General features: G+C 44.4%; 1 protein-coding gene across 1 annotated transcript; it reads right to left on the reverse strand.

Moving 5' to 3' along the window:
• Positions 1-2,729: 2,729 nt before the first annotated feature.
• COPS8 (COP9 signalosome subunit 8) lies at positions 2,730-13,894 on the reverse strand. Its single transcript, XM_068407572.1, has 8 exons — positions 13,738-13,894; positions 11,010-11,080; positions 9,858-9,906; positions 8,193-8,325; positions 7,221-7,328; positions 6,693-6,755; positions 5,481-5,522; positions 2,730-4,180 (listed from the first exon to the last, which is right to left on the reverse strand). Exons 1-8 carry the CDS (start codon positions 13,813-13,815, stop codon positions 4,101-4,103), a joined length of 624 nt encoding a protein of 207 aa, XP_068263673.1. The 5' UTR covers positions 13,816-13,894; the 3' UTR covers positions 2,730-4,100.
• Positions 13,895-25,294: the final 11,400 nt, after the last annotated feature.

Here is a 25,294-nt window from a genome sequence, read left to right on the forward strand (position 1 = left end):
AAAAGCAAATACAACCACAAAAATACTTACTCTTTTGTTGAATTGAAAGCACAGGGTTAAAGCAGCCCGAATAAGTATTCAAATGCTGAAAGATCTCACTTTAGGAAATAATTTACACAACCTGTTTACCAAGGCAGGGCTCTGGACAGGGAAGCAGAAAGCTATGCTAAGCTTGCCAGAGCAGTGACATGTAAACTGAAATCCTTTAACACATATCACATCTAATAAATGGACGAACCTTTCCGATCAGCAGATTTTTGTTATTGACCCCTTTGAGACTGTAACATTTTAGCACAAGATAGGCCCAAGCCAAAACACAAAAAAAACTTTTCTACAACTATGTCTGATTTTGGCTTCTGTAATGCCATGTGTCACAAAGTCGTTTACAGTTTTCCGTAGTATTAAAGTACACTCAACTGAAGACCATAATATGAGTTAGAGCAAGCCTAAAAATAGCTACCGTACTGAGACTTCCCACTGCCTTCAAGAGAACTGAACTCTCCTATCTTTTCTATCAAGCTCATCTTACATCTTTGCTTGCTAGGTTAACCACAGCTCTGTGGACAGATTTCCCTCTACGTTTCAGAGACTGGTTAAGTTGTCTTCATCTAATTAAACAAACTATGCTATACATAACATCTGTCTTTCTGCCTAGCGACCCTCTGCTGATATGGAAAAGCTGCATTTGTCTTCAGTCATTAAATCCAATTGTGAATTTCATTAGTGACCTATTGTAAAAATTAGATCAGGAAGTCTGGAGTTAAACAGAAGCACATCATTTCATAGTACTCGGAGATGGTCCTCATTCCCATTTTAAGGATCCATGGCACAGTGCAGCTCAGGAGCCAAATCAATCATGACAATGTATCACACAATCCCCACAAAGAACTACAACAAACTTGCCACTGGATGTAAATTTCCCATTTATAGGTACTGTGAACCAGCTGATAGTCCGCTGCAGAATAAAAATCATTCACTAATTTTAAGAACATGTTGGAAAAATAAAAATTTGACTTTATTAGCTCCATACATGCCAAACAAGTCCATTAAAGGTCTCACAACAGTTACCAACAACATTCCTCAAAGCCGTTTGTACCAAGCTGTATCATTGGCAGTAGATTAAGACCTGTTCCAGTGTTACTTCAAATTAACACCAATAAAGCAACTTGTCCCATTTCCATTTCCCAGACATGAAGCACAGCATTCCATTTGGCTGTAATACCCCTACTACTCCAACATTTAATACCTCTAGCTCCCTTACCAAGTCTCGAACTCAGCCAGCTCCTCACCCGCCCATTTAAAACCTAAAAAGCCCAAGAGTGTCTAGACAGGGGAATCAGGCACTGTTTTCGTTAGTAAAAGGGAGAAATACTAAAAATACACAGAAGAGTATTTGAGAAAGTGTGGTTCGGTTTTGTAGGCAGCTTCAAATGTACTAACTTTTTTTCTACAAAGATTCAACAAATGCAGATTAAGTGGTCTACTTCATATACAATAGATTTTTCCCAAACTACACAAACAAGTAGACTAAAGGGGAAAGGACTGGCTGTGGGTAAAGTAGCAGGTAGTCAGTTTTCATAGTGGAGAAGGCTACCATAAATTACTGTGATACCTGTTACATTCAACACTGATAAAAGTTCTTTCGGTTAGCGACGCAACAATGCCAAGATTATAAAGTTATTCAAAAGGCCAAAAGCAAGCCTAATGACAAAGACCAGAAGTGTCTTACAACACTGAAATGTCACCCACCGTTTCACTGCCCATTTGTTATCCATGCATGCACTGCACTAACCAGAGGTGAAAACCCTGAATAAGGACATGCAATGATCCACACCAACCTAGTTACCACTGCTGATCAAAGATACTCAAAGTCATTGCCATTACTGCACTGAGAACAGCGCAGTGCTTAAGAGATGTTAGAACAGAGCCAATCTTAGAAAGGATCAGGAACAAACAGAAAATATTTTGCTGTTGTTACAAGCCATGCTATGTCCACTACATGACTAGTAAGAGTGGCAACAAGCAACCCATCTGAAAAAGGATATTTGTGAACCAGAAACCACAATAAAGGGCAATGAGGATGAAAAGGATCTGAAATAGCTTCGATTCCAAAGAAGTACAAACAAAAAAGCATGGCTGGGAGCACAGTACTCTTAACTCTTAACTTAAGTTATGAGTTAACGCCATACCCAAAGCTAAAACCCAGCTTAAATTTTACAGCAGACCAGAGATGTCAAAATTATAAGCTTGTTAGAGCTGGACAGAGAAGAGTCAAACTTACTATATTTGACATAGATTTGATACTAGATTTGAGACAGATTACCAGTGTTCACATTGCTCCTCTCCTATCAACATTTATTAAGTGCAAGTGGCTAGTAATCCTTTAAACATGTCTAATGTTCATTGCTGCAAGCAGGGTTGTCCTTGTGTGCTACAAACAACTGTAGAGTTGCACAATACGTACCCAGAAGGGGAAATTTTCACTTAGCTCTTCGAGTACTTTACACCTTTGAATATTTTAAGACATCTGAATGATACCAGTGTTTTTTTTTAATATAAAACCATACAATTGCTGTACCCAAAGCTGTTCAAAATACCTGTCTAGGCATAATGTATCGCACTAATCTTTAACTAGCCCTATCCAAATCATACCAATAAGAATTCATTAAAAACTAGCCAAACCAGAACAACTGCACTCTAAGGAAAATTAAAAAATCAAGTACACAAGGTCAGTGTAAACATGTTCTTTAATATCACCGAAGATAAATTTAGAAACCAAGTCTTAGGTGGGTTTCAAATAAATAATCATTTTGAGTAAGTGTTTACATATAAAAGGAGCTCTCAAAGCAGCAGTGCACAGTTTATAATTCCTCCCTGCTAACACATCCCAACAAGAGAATGTACAGTAGGTAGTGCACACTGGAAAAAACAATCACAACATATGGCACACTTGCCATCTTTGATGAAACCACTGAATATGATGTTGAAAAGAGGGGAGACGCAAATGAAGGCATGCACTGCCCTTTAAAGCACCGCTGTTTTCCCATAGCCTTTTTACCAGCATAATACAAATACGAAGCCTGGGAATACAAGTCATCTTTCTGCTTCCAAAATCCACTCTCAAAGATTAACACAGCAGTGCTCCAATATAGAAAATGTATTCCTCAAACTGACATTGCAGCATAACATACCATCCCCATCCCAACTGGTCTCTACTCAGGGACACCTACTCTAATTTTTAAATTCCTCTCCAATAACTGCAGAGGTAATCCAGAAAGCTTAGACAGGTAAGAATTGTTGTTTCTTGTAGATCCTGACTCAGTGTACTGAAAAGAACCAAGACATGACAGGCCTCAAGAAGGTGTATGGTTACCCAGCAAAATATCTGGTGTCCTATGCCACCCAAATAAAACTTTACTTCCAAAAGTAAAAATTCTCCCTTAAAGTGAAGATTTGCCTTTCTTAAACGACTCCCAATTATTCCCCTGTAAAAATATGCCCAATGTCAAATTTCTCACACCAAAACAAGAAGCAAGACCAACAAGAAAAAGAGATCAATTTAAAATATGCTAATATACTTGCAAAAGAGATACTGTAAATTGTTCTCTTCTTTAAGTTAGAGTTTTATCAAAACATTTTCTCTCTGCAGATATGGGTAGGGCAGTCTTCCACACTTTGTACTTTAAGTTCAACATGCAATTGGTCTGTGATAAGCACTGCAGTACTCACCATAAAAGTACTCACTCACTACTAGCATAAATTCCTCACAGTTAACCTACTTCATTACTCATTTTTTCCTTCTCCATTTTAATATACCTGAAAAAAGTTCTACCTCTCTCTGCTAGGAGTCATTAAAAAAAACTTACTCTGTAATACTGCTGTGTACCTACTGAATAAATATTACAGGATTTAAAGGACTGTTTCAGTTGCTAGCTTGGCTTTGGCAAAACACGAATTGGGCTAACAGACACTGTATACTTCACACATGTGAGTAGGGGATGCTGCAACATTTAACAGATATGAAACAAAATAAATCTCAGGTTTCTAAAACTGTCAGTACACAGGATTCCCAAGTTGTTCTGAATACAGGAGCAGGGCAATCAATTTTCAAGGAAAGCCACATAGTCAGTCAATCTGGCCAACTGCTGTTCATTCGGAATTGGTGGAACAGGAGCAGGTTCTACAAAGATAAAACAAATGCATCATTAATGAAATTAAGAAAGCAAATCCATCCACAATACCATCCATCACAACAGTAAAGAATAAAATAAATGCATCAGACTGTTAAACAGTCTTATATGGGCATATCTTAACTGTATCTCCTACCTACACAGCTTTAGCTGACATTACTTTTCTGTTACCTGCAACATTAAGTGGTCCAAGAGTTACTAACAGCAAAGACAGCTGTAACAAGTTCCAGTTGTCAACAGTCTCCAAATCTTTTTCTGCATACACTGGCATCTGAATAATGAAGACTACAGTACTTTCACTTGACAAAAAAAGCTCCTGGAGCTCTTTAGTTGCTCCTTTCCTTAAAAGTTGCCATACTGAAGATACCAACAAATCTACTGGGTTATTTGACTCAAAACACAGCAAAGTACTGCACAGGTTGCAGGAGAATGCAGGGCACATGCAGATCCTTATATAAATGCGGGCTAACCTGAGAGCACAGTTTAACAACAGGCTGGAAGACAAGTGACTAGATCCAGGGAGATAAGTTAGCAATTAAAAAACAGAAATAAAAAATAGCAGGAAAATTTGCATTTACTCTTCCTGAAAAGTTAACAGACTTCAGGATAAAGTTAAAGCAGACATACTGCTTAGGGCTGAAAGTATGTGATAGAGGAGGCTGACACGCAAAAGAATGTTTTCAAAAAGCAAGACCTGAGCTCTTAAAATTGGTTTGGACTTACACTTGTAAATTTAAGAAACTTTTGGCAACTGTGTTAGACACAACAATCCATCAATTCAGATCTGCTGTCACTATCTTGTGAACAACAGAGACAGTCTTTTGAGAATCAGCATGACATAACATATTACACCTCAGTCTATAGTTAAGCTCTGAGGAAATCAGAAGATTGTTTCCTTCTACAGGGAAGACTTCAGAAGTCCCATATCACACAAAAGCAACAAAACCTACTCAGAGCTGCTTTGTGAAGAAATTGCCTGTCAGTCAGAAGTTTTCACTAAAATTCTTTGTTTTAGAGGGGCTGCATACCCCTGCTTTGGAATCTGCTCCCTTCTTCAGCTACGGAAGTAGGAATCTCAGGCACTCCTTCAAATGTGAGGGGAAGAGAACACAGAGGAAGAAACATGTTTACACAGCACCTGATTGGGGTTTGTTTGGGCTTTTTTTTTTTTTGAGTGTGGAATGATGACATTCATTTGTCTAGGGCTCAGTTCCTATTTTGTGGTGCTGGTGAAATTGTGTTTTTATTAATTACTCAAGTTCAAGTAGATTACATATAAACAGGAAGTACCTGATGAAGGAATAAATCTGTTAAAGGAAGCTTCCAGCACACCTGAAGAAAAACACAACAGAAGTTAGCCCAGTGGACCAGTTTTAAACAGTTCTATACATCAAGCCAAAACTGGATAAAAAGGTAATTAAATTAAGCCTGTTCAATTACTTGTTCTACATCATAGCTAAAAAGCAGAATACCCAAGGCTTAGCTGGTTAGACTGGCAGCTTCAAAATAGATTACAACCTCCTGTCTCTTTTTTTTGCCTCTGAAATAGTTCTTACACTCGCTTTTGGAAAAGAACCACATGTAAATAGCTCTCAGTACTTGTAAGCACTGCCTATTTTGCAACCCGTTGGTGAAAAAACTGATCACACACAAAAGCTCAGGACTCTGGTCAGTTATGTGCCCCAAGGGATAAATTTCAACACCCTGCCTGGTACATGTTTGTTATAATGTTCTGGGCTCTGAACACCTAAAAGTTCTACCCATACAAACAATCTGTTTTTTCTTTTAGCCTAATAGATGTTGCCCTTTTAGATATGCTATGATTTGGCTCCTTCCAGAGCTGCATCGTGTAGTTTAAGAGCAGTCACTTCATCTCTTCCTTCATAGCTTAACATTTATTTTTTCCTCAGCCAGCCATAGATACTGCTTTAGCAAAAAAAAAAACCCAAGTATTTTTGCAGGCCGAGCTTTGCAGGAACAGATATTCTGTTATCAACATCATGACAGTGAAGAAAAGATCCAGTATAATAAGTTTTAAAAAGCCAAGGAAATTATACCAACAACTTGAGCTCCTCAGAACACAAAGACCCACTAGATCCCTGCCCAAAGAAGTTCTACTTCTGAAAAAAATCTCAGGTTCAAAACGGTATATTTTTGCTCATCTTTATTAGATTAAGACATGTCATTTGAGGTCATACAACTTATGTTCCACTGAGTCAGAGCCAGCAGCAGAGGAGGAGCAGGAGAAATCACAGCATATCCTGTCTGCTTTTGTTTAAAAAGTTAATTTGAGGATGTCTTTTAATCCAAACTTCTTGTAACCCCAAATCAAACCCACTACTTTGTACTTCCTACATTTTAAAAACATTCCCCGTTTTACAGTGGCATAATTCCCCACAAAAATATCTAAAAGAATACTGTGCAAAATTTTAATTAAAAACTAACACCTAATTACTAGAAAATGCTAAGCTCATTGTCTAATGAAATAACAGCTCCACCTACCTGGCTTTTTAGGCATTACCATATGAGTTGAAAAGTCCGCTTGCCAGCCCTGTTCTAATACACCTGAAAAGGCATTTTTACATTTGTAAGAACAAGTATCTTATATGATTGCTAGAAATGCAAAATAAAGATGCACACAACAGTTGAAAAGCATCTCAGTATCTCCCTGTATGCCACAACTTGAAAACTATTTCCTGTAAGCATTTAGACATTTAGTTCAACAAATAAGCTCATGAAAGTAACAGCAGCACACAAAACTAGGTTAGCCACTACCTTCAGTCTTCCCTCATTGCAGAATTGCTTTAACACTTCTACATATAGAAGGGGAGTATAACCAATGGTAACTAGTGGCAAATAATAAAATCAAACACTGATCCAGAACCAAGACATTTATCTCTATTCACTGCCTCATCATTTCTCTTTATAATAGCCTCAGAGTTTGTATGCATGTGTCTATTTACCATCACTTACAGCTCTCTGATCTCTCATCTGTAGGAATACTATTCAGTGAAAAAAATGCAAAAGTACCTTTCACAGCTTCTTCTACAGGAAGCCCGACAAAGGCTGCAAAATCATCTGCAACTATTGAGGTATATGCCTGAGAAACCAGTCCAAAGGCTCGTCTCCTAGTTGCATCTAAGAAGAGATACACACTGTAAGCAAACAGTAGACTAATCTCCATAACTAGGAAATCTGAGGAAATTTTTCCAATTGAACACATTTGGAAAGCCACTACCACCCTTAAAGCTAGCACTTTAGAAGTTCCCCCTCCCTTCTCACAATTCACTGAAGTACCACAGTCAGCAGCCAGAGACAACAGCTTGCTCTATGCCAGGACAAAACCCCTCAGAGACCACATTTATCTTCCAAACGCAATTCACAGCATCTTAGGTACTACCACCAGTATGTAACCCAGTTTAGGAAACTCTGCTTCCGATGGCATTCTCCATTTGCAATAAACTTGTGTAAAATAGTTCAGAATCAGAAAAAAAATCATGAAAAAAGTAGTTAGTCAAACTATTCATGCCTTTTTAACCACATCTGCTTTGATACCAAGGCATCTGCAAATCAGTTGTTCCTAAAGCTACAGAGAATGTTATTGCAAAATACCTTGGAAGGCTTTTTAGCAGTCTGTACTGCCCTCTAGTAGTAAAACTTTGCATGTTACTATTGTACAGTCTATAACTTTGTCTGAAGCCACATTTAAAGGAAGAACTTTTTCATAAATATCACAAGGTTTTGAATTGCCAAGCAAGTGCCCTAGATTACTGGTTAACAGTCCAATAAAACTGGATAATTAATGGTCTATTTTGCTATTACAGAACAAAACAGACTGCATACAAAATTCCAATATGAAAGAATATACATCACCCACACAATCCTAATAAAAACATTTCAGTTTGTTTTGACAAGTTTTTGTATTGTCTATTTGTGTTTGAGTACACAGAAATAATTTAAGGCAACACAATTCCATGCTACGTACAGAAGTCCAATTTGTACCTCTAAGCGCTTCCATAATTGGTTGTATAGTCTCGGACCACTGATGTGCACTGATGGTTGTATAGATTCCTGGAAAGTCTCTCTGCCAGATTCTTTGTCCTACTGACCAAACTGCACCAAGTTCAACATTTGCCTGTTGCAACAAAAAAACCCTACAGTTAATCCAGAATTGCTTATCCTCTACAGTCACCATTCTGTACAAACCCATTTCCACGCCCCTCCTTTTCCCATTGCTACAGTATATCACAATCCCTGTCAGACAAGCATGGGGAAATCTTGTTCTAGCAGGTATCATTGCTGCAAGTTCCCTGATCCATCCTCTTGCCAAAACTTTATCACCCATGTAGGCAAAGTCTGCTCACATGTCAGTTATACCGATCCAGGCTGACATACCAGCTAGAACTATCATGGAGGACAGTTTGCACTCAGGCTACTGACTGGAGTTGCAAAAGGACAGGCACAGCTTATTTCCTGCTTAGAAATATGCTTGCCTCTTCAGTAGAGGCTTTACATAAAGTACAGAAGCTGTCTGCACAGTGAAAGCAATTTTCAACTGGAAATTTCATCTTGCAACCTTGACAGTAGGTCACACTTAATATGGTGCCATACTCAGTACAACTGCTCTCCCACTACTGGTTTTAAGGGCTACTTCAAACTGTGTGGCACACTGTCATTTGGTCAACTGGACTCCAGAACAGCCTGTTAGAACAGCAACCAATCACCAAACCACGTAACAAAGTAGTATTTCCAACTGTAAGAACTGATTTGTTTCTGAAGTTAAAACTCTTACTAAGCAGGAGATTCATCAACACACACACATGAGAAAATACTATGCTTTGAGATGTAACTTTCCAAAAATAATTCATGCAATGAGTTTCCCCCACTAACAATGTTGTTTCACATGAAATGCAAGTTACACCAAAAAAGCCAGATTGATTAATCAGAGAATATTGCCATGCAACAAATACAGCAAGTTTCAGAGAAAGCCCAAGTAAAATTTGGTCCAGATGATTGTTGACTCAACTGATATAATTAATTTTCTTTCTCTTTCAAGAAAAAAAAAAACAAACAACATTTCAGAACCATCTGACAGGTCTCATCTTGACCATGAGATTTCTTAATACAAGACTACAGAACACTTGTTTCCTTGTAAAATGTATAATCTCAAACCAAAAAACTAACAACAGTAAAGTCTGGAAGCATTTCTGGTACTATATTTACCTAAATCCTCAAAATGCATCTTTGATTCAAATGCAGTGCAAAACAAACTGCCTTCAGAAAGTTAATCAGTTTGAAGGTGCATCTTATCCGAAGTCACTTTTCACTGCACAAGGTATTCTGCACCCTCATATGGAATGCAGCCCCATCCCAGAGTCAGATCTATTGCTTTCCTCCAGCTGACTACTCTATCACAAGGCTTTCTACTAAAAAGTCTCCAGATTTACAGAATTCTATTGCACCAGATTATTGGGGAAGGAAAAGAGGTAACAGATGAGCAACTACGAGATCTTAAAGACCAATATGCCATCTGCTGGGCAAGCAGCTCACATCACAGAACTGAGCCCAAGGCTACTCACTAAACAGAATCCTTGGGGGGAAAAGTCATTATTTGCAAGCTTGTATCTCACCGGTTTAGTATCAAATGGCATTTTACAAAGTACTTACAGATTTGATAGCAGGAGGGATTCTCTTCCAAAGATACCGCGCATTATTCCTAAAAAATTAAGTCAAAAATACTCCTCAGTAACCAAATGTTTGCTACAAGGAGACACCACAAGGTTTGTTGAGATACTATAATTAACACAGTCTCAGTGCTTTAAAACATTCTTTCTATGTCTACTGAAATAGAAAAACAAAGTTACTCTCAAGTATACAACATGACCTCCATAATGCAACCAATAATTCATTAACTGCCTCATTTAACACCACTTTAGGAAAGGTCTTTCACTTATAAACACAATTTTAAAATATTTTTATTTTACCTATTAATAGTACAAAAATACTTTCTTCATGTGCCCACACTCCACTTTGCATACCAAAGATTTAGACAGTTTTGTGAACGTTCTTCCCAACCCAGCTTTGTCACATATGTTCTGGAGATTTGGACACACTGAAATATTTAGTCATTGATCTTCAGAGCACAGAAATTAAATTGAAATGGTTACAAATTCTCAGAAGGATTTGAAACACAAAATAGAGAAAAAGACTCACTGCTTTTCATTAAAGCACAATTCTAAAACTCCACAATTCTAAAACGCCAAATGAATTTGAACCAAGGATATCTGCATTAAACCTAATACTCAGTATCAGCATTCAAGGAATTTGCCCTGAAAGAATATACACTTATAATGCAAGAAAACACTCAAATCCTCAAATCCCCACACCAATGCTTACTTTGGCTTGATAATCAAACATGGCAGTGTAACTTACACTGCCTGAATAAATAATAAGCAATTTCTCAATAAAACCCTAAACATAGTGAATCAAGTTCACACAGAGACATGATAATGTCAGTTGAATTTGGTCGGTTCACCAGACCAAATTCGAAGGATTACTGCTTCATGCAGATTTAGCTCATTCAAGCCAACATTTTCAACATGAACAGTTTTGAGTTATCCTGCTGTAATTAGACACAAGGAGTTTTCCTGACAGAACAAGAAGTGAGACTTAATTCCATTATTTTTTTAAAAAAAACCAGCACGGTCTACATGGATTTTGGTAGTCACACAACCAATTACTAATATTCTAGCAACTACAGCTCAAACTAATAGTGACAAACTCAGTATCTGAAGTTAAAGATTAATACAAGCCACTTACATGTCATTATGCAACAGGTATAAAGCTAGAAGTTGACCATAAACAAGGGGTGTTGCAATTCCTCCAGGGGCCTAAAAAACAAGTACAAATAACTTGGTTATATATTTTAAGAGCAAGATCCCTTACAAAATCCAGCAGGTAGCCATGCTTAATGAAATCTGAACATTTCAAGACAGCTGATGCTTTTCACATCACGTAATAGGTCTGGACAAGTTGTCAGAGTCACAATGTTATAGTAATATGGTTGTATCTTACGATGAAGAGTTAACTTGCACATGCCAGAAATTTTACTTAGAAAACTCAGTTTGCTTTGCTGCATGAACAAAGTAAGGTTACATCTTTCATTACTCTATAATGTTCTAGCTCATGCTCATGCAAGTGGGAACCATCTTGCTTTACATTTCCTCACAAGCAGCTGGTTTTAGGTCTCACGATTTCATCTGTCTTGAGCTGAACTTAAGTTCAATTCAGGGCACTCCACCAGAGTAAAGTTTCTCCACTCACTTGAACTGCCCTTCTTAAAAATCCAAACTAAGCTTTGACACTTGCCACACTTCAGCAGACCTCACAAATCATACAAGTAGAGAAAAATTAATTACAATAAAGTTATAAAACTTTGAAAGTCTACAATCCTTTGAAAGCTGAAAAGATTTCCAATAAGGTTTTAGCAATGTATCAAAGGGTAGAGTAGCAAGCACTCACATGAAGCCAATCATGCAGCTATTTGATTTAGTTACAGGTGTGATTTATAGGCTCATCTAAGCCAAAAGCAGGTGATTAGCTGTGTCATCAAGCAGATATCATCATCCCCAGCCACTCTTACACTGTTTCCAGGGCTCACCACCTACATACAGAAACAATAGTTTCTGCAACTGTTCCTTGGATTATGCCCAGTAAAACAAAGCCAGATCAATTAATACCACCTGTTTGAACTGTACAAGTTCACCTTTGGTGTTCCTCTGTACTAAAAAGAAAATTCTTAGTTTGCCAGGAGACTAGCGGAACAGAAGGCAAAGCTAACTCCCACCAAAACAACTAGATTTACAACCTACAGTCTTACTGAAGGAAGCTCTGTGGTTGCATCCAGCCTGCAAAAATATCAGCCTACATATCAACTCATGATCTGAATCACAAAGGCTGTCAGCAGATAGGAGTGTGCCCACAGGAATCTTGACGTAGATGCAGACATACACAGTAAGTAACTTACCAGCTTTGTCAAAGCATTTGGGAACTGTTTACCAGGGGTGCATCTGTTGCCATTTATTCTAGGAGACTCTGCTGACAGACACAGCAGAAACCTCGGGCAGAGCAAGCACAGTAAGTTCAGTGGCTTTGTAACAGCTCTCAGAGACCCAATGAGGTCTAACACCACACACTCTGCAGCAGGGAAGTGAGGAAGATACATTAAAACTTCCTGAGACAGCTACAGAAGCAAAACCCAAAGCCTGCTGGGCTCCATCCCTGCCACTCTTCCCTAATACACACCTTAGCAGTAAGGGCTGTACACATGTTCCTTTCAAGCCTATGCTCCTCTAAAGGACAGGAGTACAAAGCAAGTACTAAACAGCTACCAGCAGGAAGGGTTACCCACATGGTACAAGGGCACTCTTCTGCTTCTCTATGTTCACATGCCCATCACTTGAGGCAGCAGGTAGCTCATACTTTCAGCACAACCACCTCCCTCCAGCTCTGTAACACTCTTCTACAGAACTCAGGGCATACCAAGAGCATCATGCTGAGAACATGAGGGGCACCTGGGTTCAGCACAGAAATACTGCACAGAAACATCAGCTGAAGCTTGATGATGCACACCCATAAGTAGGGACCCCTTCCATTTAAGGATTATATTTTCCACTGCAAAGCTGTGTGGTTTGTCAACACCAAAGCTCTGCTGGGGCAAGCGATCACACCCTGGAACAGCTCTCTCCCCCTTCAACTGCTAGGGTAGCGAGATCTAAAAATCAGAATCACTAAAGAGCGCACGAGAGGGGAAAATTCAAAATTTTCCCTTCTTTCAAATGGCTACAGTAGGATGCACAAGCTTCACATTTAGAAAAGCTCTGGAAACTCTGCTAGACAAGAAAGGGTCTAGGGATATCACCGAGGAAGATCTTTTAGCATTAACATGGTGGCACTTAAATTTACCACAGGCCGGAGTCTGGCACACTAACAGCGCACACAAACTTGAAAACTCCTCAATCAACAGAATTTAAAACAGCACGGAGTAAGCGTCCAGTGTGAGCTCCTATAATAAGTGCACCACTGATCTAAGAGCAATGCTCTGAGCCCGGTTCAGTCCTCCGCTCCCCTTTCTCAACCACGTGAAACACATGGAGACGTATGAACTTCTCTCTCGCACCTCTCCCTCCAAAAAGACCCTAATAATTACACTAAAATGCACTTATTAGCCTGTTTGCGAGTTTTTGAAACGCGTTTTGGCGGGATTTTGCACAAGCGGCAAGTTCAAACACCAAACCCTCACCAACACACGCAGAGAGCCACGAATACCCTTCCTTGCAGGATCAGGTTAGGCTCTCAAAACAGCACCATCAGGCAATAGTCTCCGACCCACACTGCACCCCGCAGCGCCTGGAAACGCTTGTGCCCACAACCACCAGCGCTGCGGAGCGGCACCGAGCCCCGAAGCCACGCCGGGGCACACGGGGCCTCAGCCAGGCCCCTAGCACCCCCGGGCCCGTCCCAATAGCGCGCCACCCCACCGCGGTACCTCAAGCTCCTGGGTCTCGCACTGCTCCAGGAGCTTCTTGAAGCTGAAGGAGCTCTCGGCCATCACCGCCACCGGCATCTTCCCCTCACGGCGCCCCGCCGCCGCCAGCCACCACCGCCTCCCCTCAGGAGGCGGCCACGCCTATGACGCCACTTCCGTCCCGAGAGCATGCACTTCCGCCCGCGGCCTAGAGAAGGCGAGGTCCCTCTAGCCCCGCTCTTTAATGCTCTGGAGGATTGCGGGGGCGGGGACTCAGGGCCGCCGGAACAGGAGGGGCGTGGCCAAGGGTTGAGGGCGTGGCCAAGGGGGCGGGGCCAGGAGCGCGGCGGGGCGGGGGGCGCGCTGGGCAGACACGAGTGTTTTACATTGTGCATTTTTCCCCCCATTATTTCTGTATGTTTGTGTGTAATAAACAGATTTATGTTTAGTTTTTTATTTGTATATATCGCTTGTTGCGTGACGTACAAGATACATGCTCCACATCCTTTATTACACATTACATACACAATATAACGTAGCGTCTGTATGCATACATATATCCCATAAAATAGCACGTATGTCAAACTAACTATGCTAAAATGGCGCATAACAGCATATACGCTATTTTATAGGGAGGAACATCCCTCCACTGCAGCCTTGCCATGGCGCTGGTTCCCACCCAGCATGGTCCCGTCTGCAGGTCCCATCCCAGTACCGGGACCCCCCCAGTCCTGCCCGCCTTTCCCCAGAGTCGGGCTCAGGAGCCATATTTATGACTTCATCTCTTTTTTTTTTTAACTTATTTATGCCTGAAGGACAGGGTTTGAACACGTTTGCGGCAGGGAGCGTGGCCCCGGTTTGAGGCAAGCTTGTGCACGAACTGGTAGAAAATGGTGGGATTGTCACCAGATCTTTGCAATTACCGGGGCCACAGGTGGAAACTTTTTCTTAGGGTAAAATTAACCTGGCGGCTGCTTTTTCTGCAAACCCTTGCTTTCCGACACAACGAATTTGCTTTCCACCATCATCCGCAGCCCCACATTCTTTACCCCAGCACTCCCCCTCCACCTTCCATCCCCAGCACTGCCCCAAAAGCCCTCCCCAAAACCATTTATTCTTCATATTCAGCCAGGGACCCCTCCAGCCCTTTACAAGAGAGTTTCCACCTGTCCCAGCCATGCTCAAGAGCTGCACCACCTCATTGCAAAATCAGGGTCCCCCAATGCAAACCTGACCCAGCTGTGACAGGGTGCTCCTCGCTGGCGTTGCTGCTGCCGGCACCGATGTGAGGGCTGCCCAGCAGTGTTCCACGTGCTTTTGGGTTGAAAAAAAGGAAAGAATAAGGATGCTCAGCTCCTCGATGCTTTGGCATTAGGGAAGGCTGGTATAAAGCTTGGCCCCTTTGCTGGGGAGTCTCTGTGCTCTGGGAGAGGTCTTGGCTATAGAAAAATAAAAATAAAAATAGGTGTTTGTGTTTGCTTTTGGATTTGCCCGGAGGAGAGCATCTTGGCGGAGGGCTCCAGGCGATGGCACTGCTGCTCCACCGGCTCAGGCATTGCTTTTCCCAGCAGCCAACCTTGCATCCCGCTCCTGTCCCCACCAGCCACGTCCATCCCGATGGCTTTTTGTTGCCCCCAGCTCCACGCTGGTGTCTCTTTGACTTTCAGACATCTGAGAGGAACATTGTCCTCACCTTTTGCTCCCGTTCCCAATTACCTTTTTGGGAGGCGAGGAGGGGAGCAAAGCGGTCAGCAGCTTGTGACGGTGCCGGCAGGAGACCTTCCCTTAGCACCGGTGGGGCTGGGGTCAGACCATCCTGGATTGCCACCATGGAACACGTTGATTTGGGAAGGCTTCATCTCGTGGTGGGATGTCATGGGGTTGCAATCCTCCATCCCAATGTGATCCCCCTTCCCTGTACTGGGTGGAAAGGCACGAGCCGGTTCCCGGCATCGCCAGCCGTGCTGGGCCGGGGCAGAACCGCAGTCTCTGTGCATGCTCCTTCTCTCTGTGGGGCAATCGTTTCATTTTGGGGAAAAAAAAACAGTAAAAATGGGGCAGATGAGAGGTTTCCGCAAGAGGGCACTAACTGCTTTAAAAAGTCCAAGAAAACTGGAGGAGGGCCTTGCCTGCCCCCAAACATCCCACTGTCCCTTCCACGTGAGAAATTCTTTCCACTTTGGGGCAGTTAGGCATTTTTAATTTTTTTTTTTCAGGATTTCATTGAGCTTTTGGGACAACAAAGGAAGCGTTGCTTTCCAGTTTGGTTAGCTGAGCCTCCCAAAGCCACCAAAGCAATGTCTCTGTGTGGGGGCAGCCGGAGAAGCTGTTTCCTCTCTCTTTTATCATTCTTCCCTCCATCCCGCCCCACTCGCCTTTGTTTAACACCCCAGGGGACGTCTCCCTGCAAGCTGGGGGTGCTGTGCTCACCGCACTCCGTGCACGCTCTGGCTCAGCCAGCATCATGCATCAAACCAAGCTCCACATTTTGGTCATCATGGGGGATGCACTTCCCTGTGGGGTCTCCTACCAAGCTAAAGAAATCCCTCCACTGCTGGAAACTTGCTCTGTGCCACCAATTTCAGTGCCCCACGTTGGCTTACCACCGTATTTTATTTCCTCCATGTGCATGAGCTGCGAATCCTGTGGTTGCAAGAGCCAGGGATGCTGCCAGAGCAGCTCAGAGGGGTCTTCAGACCCCTTCCTTGCCCAAGAAGAAAAGAGGAAACCAAGCATCATGACTGGGAGGTCAAACCCCTTGAGCGAGATGCTCTAACGGCCTCTCTCGCCTTCCTGTCTTGAGCAAGAGCGATTTCCACACCCCCCACCAATACAGCCCAGGGGCAGAAGCTGGTTGCAGATGGCAGGGCATGGGGATGTCCAAAGAGCCCAAATATTTGCTGTGGGAGAGGCTGGGGCTGGTTAATAGGTGAGCACAGCTCCCAGGTCCCCAGCTGGAGCAAGGCAAGGTGGCACAGCCATACCTGGAGGGGTGTCACCGGCGGGCTGGTTTCGGCGTTAGGAGCTAAATTCAGTAAGAAAATTAGACTGTGGAAGTTTGCGTTTTGGTCACGGGCCGAGAAGTCTGAGTATATTTTAATTCTGAAAAATTAAAAGTGTTATTAAATTAAAAAAATTAAAAGAGACTCAGCTTACAACAAAACCAGCCCTTTGCAAAGAAGAAAACTTCTGGGTACCTGGGCAAATCATGGCTGCTTGCTCCAACAGAGACCAGATCCCCATCCCAAAGACGGCACGGAGCCACTCTGTCCATCCCACCTGCAGTCCCATTTGTGTGGATTTACAAAGCCCGGAGCATGGCAGGCTTCAGGACCAGAAAGAGTACATAAAAACACTATGCCAGCACCCCGACATCATTGCATCATCCCCTTCTCAGCAATTTTCCTGCAGAAACCATCAAGCTACATGGCTCAGGCTGCTGCCCCGTTGCCCTGCCAGCACCCTTTCCATCCCATGGAGAATGGCTTCAACAAGAGAAAAGTTTCTTGAAAAATGCTGAATTCAGCCCAAACCTGCCCTTTTGCATGCACGTGCTGCATCCTCCCTCTTTTTCCTCTTTTCCAAAGCTGTTTAAGCCTGTGATAACATTTTCAACAAGAAGATATGCGAAGGGAATATGCTTTTTTTTTTTTTCATCTTTTAGGCTTTTTGCATCACAAAAATAAAATACAGCAGATCTGGTGTATTTCCAGGATTATTATAAATCTGGGAGGTTTGGATGCTGTTCCTGGGGTTGTCTGGAGCTGGTGCAGGATGAGCTTGGCCCCTGTACGGTGGCATCACCCAGCACCTCCAGACTGTGACCGAATGGCTGAGCTAGCATCCTGGGATATCATTGTGCCATTTATGTTACTCTGGAGCTTCCCTTCAACTCAGGCACCAAAAGAAGAGGCCAGACACAGAAAACAGCCGAGCACATTGAAAAATCTGTCCTGCTGGCAAAGCCAACCAGGTTAAATTAATGGCAAAACTCGTTGGCTTGAAAGGATCCTGATTTTTCTTTGGCCCACAGGATTGAAAAGCACTTTAAGACGTGGCTGCCAGCTGTTGCAGAAGTATAAAGTGAATTTAATGTGATTTTTATTCAGCTCCCGGTGGCGGTGGCATGAAAATCTCAGCAACTCATTTGTGCCTTGTATGAATTTTAATGCAGTGACAGTCTGCTAGAGAGAGTCCAGCACAGAGCCATGAAGATGATTAAGGGGGTGGAACATCTCCCTTATGAGGAGAGGCTGAGGGAGCTGGGTCTCTTTAGCTTGGAGAAGAGGAGACTGAGGGGTGACCTCATTAATGTTTATAAATATGTAAAGGGCAAGTGTCATGAGGATGGAGCCAGGCTCTTCTCAGTGACATCCCTTGACAGGACAAGGGGCAATGGGTGCAAGCTGGAACACAGGAGGTTCCGCATAAATATGAGGAAAAACTTCTTTATGGTGAGGGTGACTGAACACTGGAACAGGCTGCCCAGAGAGGTTGTGGAGTCTCCTTCTCTGGAGACATTCAAAACCCGCCTGGACGCGTTCCTGTGTGATATGGTCTAGGTGATCCTGCTCCGGCAGGGGGATTGGACTAGATGATCTTTCGAGGTCCCTTCCAATCCCTAACATTCTGTAATTCTGTGACAGAAATGGATGCTGGTTCTGCCACCCTGGACAGTCCCAACGAGCCATCGGTTGTTTTCAAAGCAATACCAAGGCATTTCCCAAGAAAGACTAGCAGAGCTGTTGTGACCAGGCTTTATTTTCCCAGTCGTTTCCCTGTGCTGCCTTGTGATCTGGAGGTACCCTCTGCAAAGACGATTACAAGAGGTTTCCCTTTCTCATCTGCTTCAAAAGCTTTGCAGGGGAACAAAAGAATCATGACGGGGAAAATAAGATGTAATGCAGTGATATGGAACAATAGGAAAGTTAATTTAATGTGAAAGTTAAAGAAAACGGTGGTAAAGGGTCAAGTTGAACCTCTCCACACCCTTCCCGATCCCCTCAGCACCCTGACTTATATTAGCTCTGAGCAAAGGCTGTTATCTAAATACATTATTTCCTTCCACGACATCAAAGCTCGTTTTACACCAGCCATCAAAGGGGACTAACGCCTCGGTTCTAGGAGTTGCACCCAGCAGAAAGGAAAGGGCTGAGCGCCTGATGGGAAATTATCATTTCTTTTTCCCCAAACAATTTTTTTTATTATTATTTCATTTTGACAGGGGCGTTGGTTTCGACTCCAATAAACAAGCAGCTTTTGGGGGGAATTACTTTTTTTTTTTTTGCCTCCCTCCTCCTTGTTTTATCAACTCCAACCTGAGGTCTCAGTTATATGGTGGTATAATTAAAAGAAAAAATCCCTAAATCAGGGAGGCTGGGGAGCTTGGAAGATGCATAGGAGACTACAGAGACCGTAGCAAAGTGACCGGTGTGTTATGAGGTGCTGAGGGTTGTCCTTGCCTGTTGAGCTGCGTGTCCTTCTGCTGCCGCTCCAGAGCAAATCTCCCCCTGTGAGCTGAGATCTGCGGGTCGGCTGAGCCCCTTTCTGCCCACCCTGAACTCCTCCATCCACCTCCTCTTTTTTTTCCTGGGAATAAGCAAGAGCAATGGCTTCTGCCAGCGGCTCTGGAGGCACAGATTGCCCTTCCTTAACCTGACAAGGGGAAAAGAGACGCTGTGTGTATTTAAACTAAACTTTGTTTTTATGACTTTCTAGGCATGTCTATGCATTTTCCTGTTTTTCCTTTGTTCTGTGGGATCCTCAGCCAAGTTTCTGTCCCCTCCCTGGCTCCCGGGCCAGTGCTTCTTGTTCTCCGCATACTTTAATCCTCTACGGCGAAGACCTTCGCTATCTTTGAGCAACGTAACAGCTCTTCTCCACACTGCATCTCCCACCATGCTGCTCCCTTGCTTGGAAATCCCTGAAATCCTCCAGATATTGGGGGGGATGAATTGCGGGGGGATCCCCAGTGCAGTGTAGGGTGTTTGGGGGGATCAACCATCCAGCATGGGACATGGAGTGGGAAGATCCCAGGTAGTGGGATGGAGTGGAGTGTCCTTGGTCAAATATGGGGCATTTAGGGGATGGAGCAGGGGGGTTCCAACATGGATTTTTTGGGGGTCTGAATAGAGGGTCCCTCCTGCAGAAGGGAGCATTTGGGGGATGGAGGGGAGGACCCTGGTCCAGCTGGAGCATTTGAGGGATGGAGCATCCCTGTGCAGGAGCCCCTCAGCAGGCTGCAGCCCCTCTCCTCCCGATGCCCTTATGAGCAGGATGGGATGCACAGGGCATCCCAGGAGTCCTGCTCACACTGTGAGCTCAGGGGCTTCCTCGAGGCCTCCTTTGGCCTCCCACCTTGGGCTGGGGCTGGCCAGGGGCACATGTCTGCCCCAAGCTGCCCCATGGCATCGGCCACCCACGAGGTGGGATGAGCCTCCAGTGCCAGGGAGGGAGATGATCCTGCGGAAACCTCCCTGCCCCGCTCAGCATCCCCCATCCTAACAGGAGCATGATGCATTGCCGTGCCTCCCAGGGCACGCTTTTAAAGCTGTTAATCTCCTGTAATCGCACGCGTGTTAAAAAACACCTGTTCCCCCCGCAAAGCCACCAGGATACCAGGCGAGTGTTTGGGTGAGTGTAATAAAAGACGCAGTTAGAAAGGTGGGCTTTGATCTCCGGGAGGTAAGGAGTTCAGGCAGCTGTGCCAAAACCTCTCCCGCAGTCACTCCTACTTTGGTAACATCCTAACAAAGATGATCTTGTGTCCCCGACGCCTCGTTACGGTCCTTCTTCCCAGCCCATGGCCACCTGTCCTTCCCCCCCACCAAAGCCTTTGGGGTCCCTTCCCCATCGCTGCTAGCAGAGGGGCACGAATTGGATTTCATGGCCCCCGATGCTTGCCGAGAGCTGCCGGGCTTTGCTCTTGATGACTCAAAGCCCCCTCTGCAATGGCCTCTTTGTTCCCGCATCTCTGCCTGCCAACAGCTGGCTCCTCCATCCAGCTGTGCCTCCCGCACTGGGATGCAGGTGAGGCAGTGGGGAGGCAGCCGGGACGCTGGTCGCTCTGCGCATCCCTATCCGCACCCCAAGGGAGGGATGCTTCCCATTCTGTGCAGGGAGAAGATCCCCAGCTCTATCCCATCCGCATCCCGTGCAAGAATGCTGTCAGCTAAAGGAGGTGGAGGATTAAAGCTGCTTCTGATGAGATGCTTTTGTGGAAGAGGAAACGTGTTGCTTGTTTCCTCTTTGATTCCCAAGGATCACCTCAAATCTGCGTCCTGTTAACAGGAGCAAAAAGCCAGAACATGGTACCGTAACTTCCAGGGGTTGTAGGAATCGCTAGATCAGACCCTGGGTATCTCTGGGTATCGCAGAATCACAGAATGGTTGGGGTTGGAAGGGACCTCTGGACGTCATCTAGTCCAACCCCCTGCCAAAGCAGGGTCACCCAGAGCACATTGCACAGGGTCGTGTCCAGGTGGGTTTTGAGTATCTCCAGAGAAGGAGACTCATATTGAGATGGAACTACTCATGTTTCAGTTTGTGCCCGTTGCCCCTTCTCCTGTTGCTGAGCACCACTGAGAAGAGTCTGGTCCCACCCTCTTGACACCCACCCCTAAGGTATTTGTAAGCATTGATAAGATCCCCCCCTCAGTCTTCTTTTCTCCAGGCTAAACAGACCCAGCTCCCTCAGCTTCTCCTCGTAAGAGAGATGCTCCAGTCAAGGAGCAAGGGTGAGATCCTGACACCTTGCTGCACCCAGCAGTTTGCTGTCCACTTTCAATATTAGCTTTTCCCTCACAGCCTTTCCAAGGTTATATAGTTATATCACAGCCCCCTGGACTCTTGGCCCTCCCCTAAACACCCCAGGCTGTCACCACAGGGTCCTGGGGCAAACCCTGCCTTGCAGCTGGGCCACTGTGGGGACCATGCATCATGCCAAAGACTTTTTATTCCCCTATTATCTATACTGTGTCAGCATCCAAGGATATGCTGTCCCGGGCTGCAAGCACTTGCTCTGTCAAAGCCTGCGGCGAGAAAATAGAGCAGAAATTAAAGTCTTATTTAGCGTGTTATCAGCAGAGTTGGGGCACTTGTGGCCCAACTTCTGTTCTGCAAGCTGAGAGCTGGAGAGGGACACGGCAGGACAAGAGATTTGATTCTTCATCCAAAAAGACTTTCTCTGGCTTTACATCAGCATCAGTAAAGCAGAATTTAGCTTTGGGGGAAGGTTGTGGATTTCTGTGGTGGCTTTCAGCCTGAGCCAATCCCTTTGGTGGCCACTGTGTTCCTCAAAGAACCAGAGGACAGCAGCCCAAAGCCAAGCTCATGCCACCAGCCTGCCTTTAGGGCAGGAGAAGACACGCTTGTCTGTCCCCATGCCTGTCTGGGAAAGCCTCAGCTTTTGTCTCTGCCTCAGCAACACACCTGGGTCTGTTAAACCTCAAATAACCCAAGCACTCAAGATTGCATCGTGCTGGAAATTCTTGCCTTGGCAGGAGCACAAACCCCAACCTCACAAGTCCTTTCCATCCCTAATTTCCACGGGTCTTTGTCAGCAGGACGGCAAGGGGAAGTACTTCTTAAAACAAGGACAGGGGGGAAAAAAACCCAAAACTCTTCTGGTCTTTTGCCATGTATTTCCTATAAATACTGGAATAAGGCAGGTCTGAAAAGGAAGAGAGATGGATATAAAACAAGAGGGGGAAAAAAAAAAAACAACTTGGAAAAGAACTCAAGGATGCCACACAGAATAAATATTACACAGCGCAGGCAGGCACGCCCCAGGCTTTCGGTCCGAGCCCCTGCGATGGAGAGGTCGCTTCCCATCGCTCGGTGGCTTCCTGCACTGGGAGGAGATGATGTCCCCAGCGAGATGTTCCCGGCACTCCCCTCCCATCTCCAAAGGCAAGGTCGTGAAAAGCCCACACACCTCAAAGCCCATAATTTTGCAGTATCTTAGCTTCAAGCCTGGATGTGCGTGGTGGGAGGTCCTCCTTCTGTTCCCTGGCACCTGCGCTGGTCTAGAGAGTGTCCTGCCCCATTTCCTTGCTGGTGGGGATCTATCACCTCCATGTGGATGTGGGGATGGGGATCAGAGCTGCCGTGCTTCACATCTCCAAAGGGACAAGTGGCAGGGGAAGGGTTGGGGCCACCAGACCCTTGCAGCTCCCCACCACCCTCTCGCATGGTTTGCTCAGATTGTCCCTAAAGTTTGCTTCAGCCAGCACATCCCAGGTAAAAGCCCCAAAACCATTCTCTTTTTTTTTCCTTTTATTTTCATGGAAAAAACCCAGAAGAAAGAGAATCCAAGAAGGAAAGACCAAGACACCTTCCACTCATTGGAAAAAACATTTCTTACCACGATCCAACATGATTTTCACTGGGCACCTGGTGCAGAAGAAAGGTGGGATCTCCTCCCTACGCGTCCCAGCCACACACCCTTACTCGAGGTGATGCTCCTTGCTGGCTGTGGGAGGAGAGCAGAAGTTTTTCATTAGAGAATTTTGGCATTTATAACAAACTTCATACATTTTTATAAATATTTGGTATCTCAAGGAGGGCAAACACGCTCTGGGAGAGGTTTTGTTTAGCTGAAAAGCAAGTCTTCCATCAACCGCCGGGGATCTTTGCCCATTACAAGGGATGGGAGGTGTGAGTGAAAAAATTTCCGTGAACCATCCCACTCTTCGGGGCCATGTTTTTTGTGCTGAGCTGGGAATTTTTCCTTGTGCTCTGCAATATCCTCTGCAATATCTCGGGCAAGGGCAAATCTCCCCCTTGAAACTGGAAATGCTGTTGATTTCTGTGGACATGTCTTTATCTGTGGCACAGCTGGGTTCTATTCTTTATTAATTTCTCCTTGGAAGGACAGGCCAGCCAGCTGGTCCTGGGTGAGATCAGGATTTTGTGTAAAATGTTTTCTTGGGAAAAAAAAAAAAAGACTGAGAGTGAAAGGAAAAGGTGCAGACACAGAGACCACGAGCTGGGCAGACCCTGCACCAGGGGATGTGCACCAGGACCAAAGCCACCTTGGCAGGGCTGGAGATGCTGCTCTACAAGCTGCTGCTGTTGCTGCAGGAACATCCTTTGATGTGGGAGCATCATTGATGCCAGTGATGCAGGACCATCCCTCCACCTCCTCTTGATGTTTCCTTGGGATCTTAGGTTTTTGCCCAGGGCTCTGAAGCAGGCAAAAACAATCTCTAAAACAAGTCACTTGAGGAGCGTAAAACCTGAGCCTTAAAGAGAAGGCTGAGCCAGAATACGTGCAATTCATCCATGGACTAAGCATCATGAGATGCATCTACTCATACATGGACTAAGCATCATCAGATCTATCATTAGATGCAGATGAGGAGCAAAGGGATTAAAAGCAGTTAAATATAGGTCTTTAAGGGTGCATTTCCCATCATTAGACAGACATGAGCCTGCTAGTGCTGCGGGACGCCCCGCAGGAGCCGTTCACAGAGAGCTGGCAAGGGGGGCAGTGAGCCGTAGCCAGCATAATTCCCCTTGTAAATCTGCCTCTGGGTTGGAAAGGATAAGGCTGGACATAGCCAGCTGGAAAAAAAATCCCTGGAGCATTGAGTAAAAGCTCGCTAGGCAATTAGCATCACTCGTACACATCATCTGCACTGACATAGCCCGGTCCAGGTGCATGGCACTGCCTTGGGGCGAAATTGGCTCCTGCCATCACCACCCTTTGATGGAGGGGAAACTGAGGCACAGCCACTGGCTCACCTTGGTCCAAAGTCAGGACTTTGCTTTTCTTAATAATTTCCAAATCAGCCTTACAGGAGAACGTGTGTACGGGATTTTGGGAATACCGACCCCGGTCCTGCTCTCTGCTTCTTGCTGGAAACTGCTCCTTTTACATCAGTAATGTGACAGCTGTGTGGGGAGATGGGCTTTTAGCACAGGCTGGGCCACCAAACATAAAAGGAATACCATAATCAAGGAAGGAAAGTCAGTTGTTTAAGAGACTGAAGCAATATCAGTCTTGAAATAATTTTCTAAAAAAATTATTTTGAAAAATAATCTAAAAAAAATATCTAAAAAAAAGACATGCACACACCATAAATGAGGAACTGGAAGCATTTATGACAGTAACAGCATCAGGAGTATAATCGTTTGATCAATTTTCCTCGAATGGTTTCCAGACTAATGGCTGGAGCAAGAGACCAATAAACATGATCCCTAAATTTGCCTTTCATTTCTGCCTCTGAAGTGGCACATAACATCACATGAGCCCTGCAGAAAGGCCCAACCTCCAGAAAAACTCAATGTCAAAGTCCACCCGCCCTCGGCAAAACCAGCTAACGCCACCCCAGCCTCCACTTTGTCACAGGGGACGTCTCCCAGCCGTCATCGGGGACAGCTGAGAAACGAAACCCTTTCTTCACCTGCCAACTGGTGCGAGCAGAATTACCTTTCGATTGCAAGCATGTCTGCTGAGGGTTTGGGGTTTTTTTTTGTATTTTTTGGCTTCTAAGAGCTTCCAGAGAGCAATGCCAGCGGAAAAATAGCCACACACAATGAAACAGAAAGTTGTTCTGCTTCCCCTCCTTTGTAT

Source organism: Nyctibius grandis, chromosome 9 (genome assembly GCF_013368605.1).
Source record: "Nyctibius grandis isolate bNycGra1 chromosome 9, bNycGra1.pri, whole genome shotgun sequence".
Classification (NCBI taxonomy): Eukaryota; Metazoa; Chordata; class Aves; order Nyctibiiformes; family Nyctibiidae; genus Nyctibius; species Nyctibius grandis.

Excerpts from the sequence above, each read along its gene's own strand:
- COPS8 (XM_068407572.1), bottom strand. The coding sequence starts at position 13,815 with ATGCCGGTGGCGGTGATGGCCGAGAGCTCCTTCAGCTTCAAGAAGCTC. Across the intron at positions 11,081-13,737 it reads GCGAGACCCAGGAGCTTGAG|GCCCCTGGAGGAATTGCAAC; the intron begins GTACCGCGGTGG and ends CTTGTTTTTTAG. Across the intron at positions 9,907-11,009 it reads TACCTGTTGCATAATGACAT|GAATAATGCGCGGTATCTTT; the intron begins GTAAGTGGCTTG and ends TTAATTTTTTAG.